Source organism: Lepisma saccharinum, chromosome 1, assembly GCF_977018435.1.
Source record: "Lepisma saccharinum chromosome 1, izLepSacc3.1, whole genome shotgun sequence".
Classification (NCBI taxonomy): Eukaryota; Metazoa; Arthropoda; class Insecta; order Zygentoma; family Lepismatidae; genus Lepisma; species Lepisma saccharinum.
In genome coordinates this window covers 207,535,321-207,547,456 of record NC_139229.1, presented here as the reverse complement: position 1 = coordinate 207,547,456, position 12,136 = coordinate 207,535,321, and the positions used below count along the sequence as shown (strand labels likewise).

The 12,136-nt window shown below is 38.6% G+C and overlaps 1 protein-coding gene across 1 annotated transcript in view; it reads right to left on the bottom strand.

Annotated features, from left to right (window-relative positions):
• Positions 1–11,898, bottom strand: part of PCNA (Proliferating cell nuclear antigen) — a 44,994-nt gene extending 33,096 nt beyond the window's left edge. The window contains exon 1 of the mRNA XM_083127460.1: positions 11,555–11,898. Within this exon, the coding sequence (XP_082983586.1) occupies positions 11,555–11,775 (221 nt within the window). The 5' untranslated portion in view covers positions 11,776–11,898. The remainder of the gene's footprint in view (positions 1–11,554) is intronic.
• Between the last annotated feature and the right edge of the window lie 238 nt (positions 11,899–12,136).

Here is a 12,136-nt window from a genome sequence, read left to right as displayed (position 1 = left end):
TATTTACAATAGTGTTCAGACAGACAGTTAAGTTTAGCCTGCCTTTTCAAATAATGCACACTTGTTTCTCCTGTTCTTTCATTTGCAGGAATTTAACGCACCACCAACCAGGAAAGCAGTTAACAAAAAGATGTGAAAAACAAACGAACAGCGATCCCTGTTGTCAGTTCAAACCACTTCATGGAAGGAAAGTGAAGGAAAACGGTGCTAAAAGCAAAACAAATTAAGAATTTAGTAATGAAAAATCCAACCTTTGCTCAGGGTTGGCTATTGAGCTCTTAAAAACTTGCAAAAATTTTTTAGGGCAATGCTTATGTACTGTATCTCTTGTTTTAAGTCAAGAATGATTATACCTAGTCTTACCATAAATACTGTCCCAAAGTTGTAAATAAATAGACACAAAATGGTGAGAGATATTGTAATATCAGAATAACATGAGGTGCATGGGTGCATTATGAACCAAAATCACAAATAATTATTCGAAATGGCCACCTTTAGCACTGACACACTTCTGAAGTCTTCGTGGCCACGCATCAATTGAATTACGCAACACATCGACTGGAAAATGAGCAACTGCCTTCAGAAGAGACCGACCGCTTTAAACTTTCAATATTGGGATGACTCTTCTTCCAAGCCATCTCCTGAAGCTTGGACCAAAATTTGTAGTCCAAAGGGTATAGGTCCGGACTTGCAGAAGGCCAATCTGAAGTGGAAATGAAGTCTGGAACATTTGCTATGAGGGCACGCTCCATTTCTGTGAAAAAGGGGTAAAAACATCAGCCAAAGTGTACCAGCAGACAGTGCTTGAGAAACTATGCAAGAATCTTACCGACACCATCTTCCATGGAGAGAACTGGAGCTTCCAGCAGGACTCAGCCCCAGCACACAAAGCACGCACCACCCAGCAGTGGTTGGAGGCAAATGTTCCTGACTTCATTTCGACGTCAGATTGGCCCTCTGCCAGTCCAGACTTAAACCCTTCGGACTACAAATTGTGGTCCAAGCTTCAGGAGATGGCTTGCAAGAAGAGACATCCCAATATTGACAGTTTAAAGCGGTCTCTTCAGAGGGCAGCTGCGGAGTTTCCACTTGATGTGTTGCGTAATTCCATTGATGAGTGGCCACGAAGACTTCAGAAGTGTGTCAGTGCTAAAGGTGGCCATTTCGAATAATTATTTGTGATTTTGGTTCATAATGCATCCATGCATCTCATGTTATTCTGATATTACAATATCTCTCACCATTTTGTGTCTATTTACTTACAACTTTGGGACAGTATTTATGGTAAGACTAGGTACAAAGCACACAGATAACATTCTATTCTAAACATGCGAGAGAAGACAAAACTTTTAAGCTAAATTGCAACTCAAGTTCAGATTGAACTGCCACAATTGTACATATATTAGGTTAGTCAAAAAGTAAATGCAATCTTTTTCTTTTCTTCCGTAGGTTGGCTGTAGAGCTTTCTGCGCTCACAAGCCGTTGCCTTCGCCTGTGACAGGTTACAGCATCATCACTTCAGTTCGCTCTGCAGTGTTGCCAAGTAAACATGGCTGCACCACTGTCTGTGTGCAACACAGAGGAACAGCGTTCTGTAATCCGTCTTTTATAGTCTGAAGGTGTACCAGGAGCTGAAATCCATACACGACTTTCAGCACAATACGGTGACAATGTTTTACTGCTGCGAAGTGTTTACCAGTGGATTGAAAAGTTCAAAAGCGGTCGAACAAGTGTGAAGGGCGAGGAAAGAGCAGGTCGTCCAGCCACATCCACTACTGATGACAACACTGAGCAAGTCCATGAGCTGGTTCTGAATAACCGACGAGTGACTGTTGATGAAGTGGCAAACCATATGCACATTAGTCATGGTTCTGCATATGAAATTATCCATACGAGATGGGTCCCTAAAGAACTCACTGATGAGAACAAGCGAAATTGTGTGAGAATATGTCAGCAATTATTGAACACACATGCTAACGAAGGTGAAGCCTTTTGAAAACGAATCATCACTGGAGATGAAACATGGATCCATCACTTCGAACCTGAGAGCATGGAATGGAAACACCCTGAATCTCCAGTGAAAAAAAAGTCAAGCGTCAACACTGCAGGAAAAGTGATGCTCGCACTTTTTTGGGACTCAGAAGGGGTAATTATGGAACATTATGTGGAAAAGGGGACAACAATAAACAATACAGTGATATGCTTTCCAACAAGTTGAAGCCTGCAAATCGAATCAAACGACCAGGTTGATTGTCGGAATGCATTCTTTTGTTGCATGACAACGTGCGTCCCCATACCGCCGCCAACACTGCTCAAACTCTTCAGAATCTGGGCTTCGAGGTGTTAGAGCATCCTGCATACAGTCCCAATCTCGCCCCGTCGGATTACCATCTGTTCGGTCCACTTAAAGATGCTTTAAGAGGCCGTCGATTCAACACAGATCAACAGGTGAAGGAAGTGGTTCATACGTGGCTTGCTGCTTAACCGAAAACCTTTTTTTTCTCAGGGTATCGGAAAGCTTGTGGAACGTTTGACCAAGTGTATTGAAGTGCAGGGGGACTATGTTGGAAAATGATATCATTGTAAGTTTTCTATTGTTGCTGTGAAAAATAAAAATAAAATGATTGCATTTACATTTTGACTGACCTAATATCACCTGTCAGAAAAGATGCAGGATTGAGTCGTTTTTTTAATGTTCAAACTGTGATATTGAAACTTGAGAATTGGGTGTTATTAAGTCACCTGATATGTGATGTAAACATGCATGTCCTTGGAAGTGGTAACCACTACCAGGTGGCAGGGCTGCATCTATCAAAACACTGTCATGCTGGCACATTTAGTTGGAGATACACAAGTTGTGTAATGTGACATGTACAGTAGTTGGAGCAGAGAGTTAACATTACATTCAGTGTTAGCCTAGAGGAAACCACCTAAGAAAACATGGAAGATGATACAGCAAGCCTATGGCAAAGCATTATTGAGAGGCTGTGTGTTTAAATTGCTCAAGAGATATCAGGAGGGAAGGGTATCAGTGAAAGACAACCCATGAACAGGGTGCCCTTCAACAGCACATACTGATGGCAATGTGGAAAGTGAGAGGAATTTACTTTGAGAAGACTTATGTTACCGATTGCCAGGGTTCTTAAAGGTCCAGGAATTTTAAATAAATTCAATTCCGGTCCAGGAGAGAAAATCAGCAAGCGTAAATGGATTCTGGATCGTAAAGAACCTTTTTTATCTGTAAAGTATTTCAATTCCATCCAAAAACCTATTTCCCCAATCAATTTAAATACGGGCCAGGAACCTTTTTTCTGAATGAATTTAAATACGGGCCAGGAAGCTTTTTTCTGAATGAATTTAAATACGGGCCAGGAACATTTTTTCTGAATGAATTTAAATACAGGCCAGGAACCTTTCTCTTGGATAAATTTAAATACGGGCCAGGAACGTTTTTTTCTGAATGAATTTAAATACGAGCCAGGAACCTTTTTTCTGAACCAATTTAAATTTGGTCCACAAACCTTTATTCCAGGATCAATTTAAATAAGGTCCAGGAACCTTTTTTTCCTAATCAGTTTAAATAGGGTCCAAGTTCCGTATTGAAATGAAACAATATGCAACTTGGATCGAATACGGACCTGACGATAAAGAATTATCCACTTGTGAACATGAAAGACTAATCCAGGTGCTGGCTGTCTCGAGAATCTAAGGTAGAAACTGGCAAAATGCAAATGCTGCAGTCACGTTGCCCCTCTCCTTGTAGTCCCATTCTCTCGTGCATGTTCCTTCACTTGGTTTTAGCAGCACTGCCCGTCCCTATTGTGATATCTCCTGGGAACATAGCAGCCTCACGTTACCTCATCGACGGCTCCTATTGGCTGAGTTTCCTGGATCAGATGCCAGAGCAACATGTGATGGGTTTGTTTGAACTCAATGTGACACCACACTAATATAGTCCATTGTGTTATGTACAGTAACTCTTTGACAAGGGTTTTTGAACCTGGCCCACGAGAGAACAACAGCACTTTGATTTATTCCTTGTGCTACTTTTTCTAGTGTGACAATCTAATGTAAAACATACTCTCGGACATTTTTAAAAGGCAACTTTTGATCAGTCAACCCTGGGCCAGGAATTTTAAATAAATTCAATCCCAGACTGGGAGAGAAAATCAGCAAATGGAAATTAGTTCTAGACAGTGCATAACCTTTTCATATTTAAAGCATTTCAATTCGGTCCAGGAACATCTTTTCAGGAACACTTGAAATACAATCCAGAAACCTTTTTTCAAAATGCAACTTGGACCAAATTTAAATTGTGCGAGAAAAAAGGTTCTAAAGAGGAACAAAAGGAAACCAGAAGAACAATTGCCAACACACTGTTGGAAAAGACCAGAAATTATCTGACATTTTTATTTAACATTATTGCGAAAGATGTTGCTATGAATGACCCTCAAACAAAGTGGAAAAGTGCCGAATGATGGGATCATGAGTCACCAGTCTCGAAGAAAATGATGCAACAACCATTAAAATCAAAGACAACGTTGATTGCATTTACTGGCACAAGAAGTGCATGGTCTCACTCAAAGACAGACAATGAACCACAACTTTCACATAGAGGTACTGAAGCATTTGCGTGAGGCGATTCGGTGCTACAAACTTGATTTGTGGGCATCTGGGCAATGATGATTCCTCTTGTATAATGCAAGAACCCATACTGGAGGGGATATCCTTCAATATCTGCCGTTGATTTCTTGCATGTATTACAAACATTTATTCAAATAAGTGACGAAAAGTGGTCTGGGATGCAAAGAATCGGATGTGCCGTGGTCACATTTCGAGAATAAATCTCTCGCTTATTTGTAGTTTACACATGTTAAATCACTGTCAGGCACCTGAAACATCGAAATGTGCAGATTGGAAACAAAAAAATTGGAATTTTCGAGGGGGTACAAACTGTCACCAGCCTGGATTGTGTCATTGTTCCATTTTTTAAAATGACGATAGGAGTCGGTACCCTCGAACACACACTACCCCCTGGAGAAAGTGAAATATTTTGCATGGTTTATGGAGATTTTGTTGTTTATGAAAGTTTTCAGTCGATTTTGGCTCTACGAAATGTGTTATTGTGAAGTACAGTATGTCTGCTGTTTTAGCGTATTACTTTACCATGCAGCACAACAGCACGAAGGCCTCGTGCAAGTGGATATAGCATCCAAACGACGTTCCACAACAGCAGCTATAATTTTACATAGTTAGGTTAGGTACGGATAGTTATTTTCGATGCATTCTTTCGCTATTCTAGTGTGCATACAAAGTTTATTAAATGTCTAGTATAGCACAAACACCTCTAACTCTTTTCATGCTTGATTTTTAACATTCGTACTTACCTATTATGCTTTACTGAACATAAGATGTCATTATGTATTTCCCCGAAAATTATTTCCATTTTTCAAATTAACGAGTAATTTCTTTTTTCACTTCATACGGCGCGTAAACCTTGTGTGATCATCACCCATCGTACTTGTGTTTTGTCGATTTGGAGTGGGTATGCAGTGTTTCCAACCTTGTTAACAGAAAAATACCTACTTCTGTGTTACTAACTTTGTATTTGTTTCCGGTTTTGAACTTGCGGTTTGTGATCGCGTTGTACCACATACCATTCATGGTAGCACCATAAACCATTCACAGATAGCCCCAAAAACCATTTACGGTAAGGACCCATTCACGGTAATGTAAGGTAAGGTTATGTTAGGTTAGGCAAGCATAGTTAAAATTTTTGGGGTTGTAGTAATATCATGGCGTGGTTGGAAACACTAAAAGGGGGTTATGCAGGGAACATCCGGGGAAGCAAATCGAAGCAACGGCAATTGCGTGTCGGAGAGATATTTTTGAGGAAAAAAACCATGAATTACCGCTATTTCACAAAACTCTCGGCAGTATGCTGCTAAGCAAAGTGGATACATGCAAAAAATTGGGGATTGTGTTCGATACACACTTAAATTGGGAGGCACAAGTAGAATGTATTGTGGAAAGATGTATGGGGAAACTTAAATCTTTGTATAATTTAAAACATACTCGGCACGCTAATGTTAAAGGTCACCTTATACAAGCACTCGTTCCATCTACACAAGACTATTGCGCTCCAGTGTACAGTAATATCTCCCAGGGCCTAAACTATAAACTTCAAAAAATTCAGAACTGTTGTATACGTTTCATATTTAACCTAAAACGAAAATAACATTTATCCCCCTACTTAAAGAAACTTTCTTGGCTAAACATTAACAATAGAAGAAAATACTTAACACTCACCTTGATGTACAAAATACTTAAGAGTGGCCCCCAAAATATTTATTCGATAAGATCTGCTGTCGTAGAACTTCGGTCGAACATAATATCCGCAAGAAACACAATCTAAAAATCTCCAAACATAAAACCGCCACCTATAACATGTCCTTCATTGTTACAGGGATAAGGAATGGAACAAACTGCCTGCACCATTGACTAATATAATTTGCCATCAAAGTTTTAAGAAACAACTAAAGAACTTACTATTATCCCAACAACTACATTAATCTTCATATGTAAACAATTGCACCTGCACTTACACATCACACAATGCATACCTAACCCCCCCCCCCCCACACAATAAACTACTGAAGACTTATTACTTATCTTTTATACTTATCAATTCAATGTATTATTTTATTATTGTGTAATCTTTATTGTATTATCATGATCAATGTGTTTTTTCTACGTTTTTATTCATTTATTGTATCTTTGACAAGGTTGGTTGTAAGAATGGCCCACGAGGCCGAAACACGCCTGCTTAAATAAAGACCATTCTATTCTATTAGATTCCCACATGATAGAAAACACGTTCAGAAAGTTCAAGAATGCTACAGAAACTTAAGTAGTTTCTCCTGTAAAATCCTGTAAAAGTGAAGAAATATGTTTGTGCTATTATAGACTTTTACCCAAAGTTTTTACTAACAAAAAGCAGTGAAAATACTCCGAAATTGCAGGTTTTAACTTACGTGGGCCATTCTTTGGGATCAAATTTCTCCATTGTTTGTGCTGCAGTTTCTTCTGTAAATTTGAAGAAAAGTGTCTGTGATGCAATATAACGAACTGTTACCACATATTTAGCTCTGACGTATAACTAGCACTTGCTCAGTTCATCGCATCCTTCATCACCTTGTGTTATTCTCTGAATTTACGTGTGCTATGTGCTCATGCAATGAAATTTGCTTTAAAGGCGATAAAGGATGCGATGAACTGGGCAAGTACTAGTTATACTTCAGAGCTAAATATTTGGTAACAGTTCGTTATATTGCATCACAGACACTTTTCTTCAAATTTACAGAAGAAACTACTTACGGAAATCAGTTTCTGTAGCACTGTCGAAGTTCTTCGAGGTATTTTCTTTCATCTTTCAATCTATTTCAGCCGGAAATTAATTCCCGTTGCTTCAATTTAAGCGAAAACGTAACCACGCAGTCTTTTAACTATGTTTGCCTAACCTAACCTTCTGTGAATGGTTTTTGGGGCTATTCGTGGATGGTTATACGATCCCAAATGGTTTTTGGGGCTATCTGTGAATGGTTTGTGGGACTCGCACCATGACGTGTGTTCCGTAACACTTCGAGAAATGGCTTATTTTAGTGTAAAAAATGTTTCTAATCATGTGAAAACCTTAATGGCACCTTCAAATATGTTCCGCAATACACAATTGGTAAATACGAACCATACGAAACACAAAATATCAGATTTTAAAGTGTATCCGATATAATGAACTGATACCAAATATTTCACTTATTATTTGTGGTTTCTGAGCCTTGATACAAATTTCAGGCTTCATAAAGTATGCGCCACTTAATACATTTCATCCTCCAAGGAACGTATCAAATTTCATTACAACGATCTTCTTGCAAAAGTGATTGATTATTTGGCAAGAAATATGGTACAATTCAAATGTATATTATTTTACGTCGTTTGGTTAGGAATGTTAGGTTTCATGCTAGCAGTAATTTTACGATATTCTTCCAATTTGCACATACTTTGGTGCAAATATGAATCAAATTGATTTTTTGAAAAAAAAAAAAAAAAAAAAAAGTGTTGAAAGAGGTCCAGGATATAAGGAAGTTGATTAACGCTAGTCAAACTTTGGGGCTAAATACCTCGCTCATTTGTAGTTTCCTCATCTTGAAATAAATTACAACTTCATAAAGTTTGAAATCTGTAGGGTTTTTTTTCTTTTTTTTTTTAATTGAAATTTTCATGAAAGCTTGTGCACAACTCATTATGAGTTGCATGCAATTTATTTCCGTGACTTTCAGGAGGATGGTTTAGTGACCAGGAACAAGAAATGTGTAGCAAGACAATATCGCAGGAATTGTAGGGGGAATCTGGCCAGAACATTTTTTGAAAATATGAAACTCTCTCTCTCACATGAATTTTTTCATTATGTATTTGTGGTCTTGTGGAGTTTATCTTCATCCCATCTCTGGTAAGTACTTTCGAAAAATAAATTTGTTTATTGGAAATAGTTGTTAGGAGGATTAGGTTTGGTGGCGATAGCAATTTGACGTCATTGTTACGTCAGGAATGTAAGTAGTCTGGAATTAGTGTTTTACTTACGTGGGCGATACTTTGAGAACAAATGTCTCAGTTATTTGAGTTTTTTGCATGCTGGAACAACTTTTATATTAAGTAAAACATAGAAATCTGTCAATTAAAAAAATTTCCGTAATTCTCGAAGGGGTACAGTGGGTTAATGAGCCTGATCTTCATTTTACAGTAACATCCCAATCAAAACACAGACCTTTTGATTACAAGGCAACTTTAGAACAGACTGAAAAAATATTAGGAGCGATTTTACAATACCGGAAATTTCTCCATTTTGTTTGAAATTTGGCATACTCACTAAATTAAGGCCCCTAATCACGAATCTGAAGTTAAAATTTGGCGCTCACGTGTCAAACTTGCAAAATAAGAGGGTCAGTCATCGCAACCGACAATGCACAATTACTCATTATTTATCGCAAGATTTTCCGTTTCGAATACACTTTCACAAAATAATAAAAGTTTCCCTACTGTATTGTGTTCCAAATACCTGAAATTTCAAGGTAAAATTTCAGTAACCACCAAACGTCTCTAATTCCCTTATTTTTCACATTGATACTTACGCATTCTGCATTCCTAAGAATTCTTGAAGGTGGCATTTTGTTTTTTCCACGCAAATAATCTCTATTTTAGACATATAGAGTATCTTTTTTTGTATGCTTTCGCTTGCGTTACACGCGATATGGCGGAGAAATCTTGACTAGCATTGTCCATGATCAGTGGTTATGCAGTGTTGCAACCTTCTCCATAGAAAAATACCTACTTTCGTGTTACTGATTTTGTATTTCTTTCCAGGTTCGAACGATTGATAAATAGCCCCACGAACCAACCACGACAAGGTTAGGTTAGGTTAGGTTAAGCAAACAGTTAAAATTGTTTTTTAAAATTAGAAGAATATTTTTTTCGGGTTTGAAAACCCCACGAACCATGCACAGATAGCCCCATGAACCATGCATGGCACGGTTAGGTTAGCTTCTGTTAGGTTAGGCAAACATAGTTAAATTTGTTTTTTTAAAATTAGAAAAATATTTTTTTTCGGGTTTGAAAACCCCACGAACCATGCACAGATAGCCCCACGAACTATGCACAGCAAGGTTAGGTTAGGCAAACAGTTAAAATTGATTTTTAAAATTAGAAAAATATTTTTTTTGGGTCTGAAAACCCCTCGAACCATGCATGGATAGCCCCACAAACCATTCACGGATAGCCCCACAAACCATTCACGGATAGCACCACGAACCATTCACGGATAGCCCCAGGAACCATTCACGGATAGCCCCAGGAACCATTCACGGATAGCCCCAGGAACCATTCACGGATAGCCCCAGGAACCATTCACGGATAGCCCCAGGAACCATTCACGGATAGCCCCACGAACCATGCACGGCAAGGTTAGGTGGTCTCACTGCAGAACATGGGCTGCTTTTTTCCTCTAATTAGACGAACAAAATTTATATCCCTTGAAAGTACGTACCTTCTACTTCCATTTTCCGGTGTTCTTTTTACGATTACTATTATATTACCTACCTTTTTTCACTACATTTGTGCAGGAATATGCCTTTTCCTTTGTTGCTACGATTTCAATACCGCCCAACCTGGACACGTTTTTCTGGTTTTTTTAAAGAAAAAAAATTTTCTGCACCTTAAAACTTACTTTTCCCAATTACTAACTACAAAACGTTACCAAAAAATTATGAACCGCGTTCCTCCTAAGCAGCCCATATTCTGCAGTCTTACCGGTTAGGTTCTGTTAGGTTAGGCAAACAGTTAAAATTGTTTTTTAAAATTAGAAAAATTGAAGATAATTTATTTTTTGGGACCCTCCAAGGCTAGACTCTACTTCACGTCCTTATTGCCTTTTGGTGGTAACCGATGGGAGTTAACAACACTGCAGGCTCGTCTTTGTGTCCGTGTTGTGAATGCATGTGCTTTGCTCGTTTGCTTCTTTGAGTTCGCGGTGTGTTGTGCGTGTGTATGGTGCATGAAAAAGAACAGGTTCCAAAAACTTGTAGATAGTGTAAAATACATGGTATACCAAATACATTTATCCCCAGTAATAATTTAGGGTAAGTGTCTAGTTTACATCCTTTTCATAAGGAGTACGTGTCATATATCGTTGGAAAGGTTATTGTATAAGGAATTCAACAAACTAAATCGCAAGGCGAGGAAAAATTTCCTGGAGGAGAAAATCGAGAAAAACCTATGTTGTCCGGATATGCGTGATTGAACGTACTGAGGACATTTTTCGATGATGAAGCACAATTTAGGGGTGAAATGAGTGCTAATGGAACCTAACCTAACCTCGTAGGCATACCTAGTTCCCGTGAATGGTTAGTGACAGAAAGTGTAAAAAGAAAATACTTACTTACCCTACGGATGCCGGAGCGCCGGCTGTGTGCTAGCACGGTTTTGTAAACGGGCAAGAAGGAATGCGCAAGAAGGACGTAGACTCTAGCCTAATTTAGTGCATTGTTCAAAACAGTGCTTGCAGACTGTTCACTTTCTGTTCACGGTAGCCCCACAAACTATTCACGTTAGCTCCAAAACCCATGCACGGGTAGCCCCACGAACCATTCACGGGGACGAGGTATGCCTACGAGGTTAGGTTAGGTTCCATTAACACTCATTTCACCCCTAAATATGTGCTTCATCGTCGAAATATTTCCTCAGCACGTTCAATTACGCATATCCGGACAACATCGGTTTTTATCGATTTCCCCCTCCCGGTAATTTTTCCTCACTTTGGGATTTACGTTGTTGAATTCCTTATACAATAAGCTTTCCAACAATATAAGACACGTATTCCTTAGGAAAAGGACGTAATGTAGAGTCTTACCAATAGGGTAATAATTATGAGTCAGATAATAGAATGACTAACAGTCTTTTTCAGGACATTACAAAAAAATTGAATTCAAGACACGATGTCACTTACCTAGACAGGTTCATACCAAGTGAAAGATTTCTGTCACATCTGTACTTGTCAAAGCCATCACTTCTTAAATTCATAGAAACTAAACTGACATGAGAATTATCCATAGCTTGTAGTTGCATGCCATTGTCCGAACAATCAAACGTAGCTTCAGTTAATAAGTCTTTTATAGCTTCCAATACTTTTTTCAAGATAGAACTCTGTACAAGTCGTGCTTCGAACATGTTGGATTGAATTAAGTGACAAATAAATTAAAAATATATAAAAATATTCTTCCACAACTGGTAGACACTACAAACGATTGCCGGAGCTGCAGACTTCACAGAAAGATTCCTGTTCAGACAGGTTTTTTCGCGGGAAAACAACGCGGGAATTATCAAACACAACGTGATTGGATAGAAACATACAGGGGGCAGCTATTGGATGGAGGACTTCTATCACACGTAACAAGAGTAATAAAGAATTACTTCCTTTCTCAGTATGGTTATCAGACAGACAGACGCTTTTTCACGTGTGTTACAGGAAACCTCTGAGAGTCTCTAATTGTCCCCCTTCGCCTTAAAACTACTATTAAAGTCCATGATT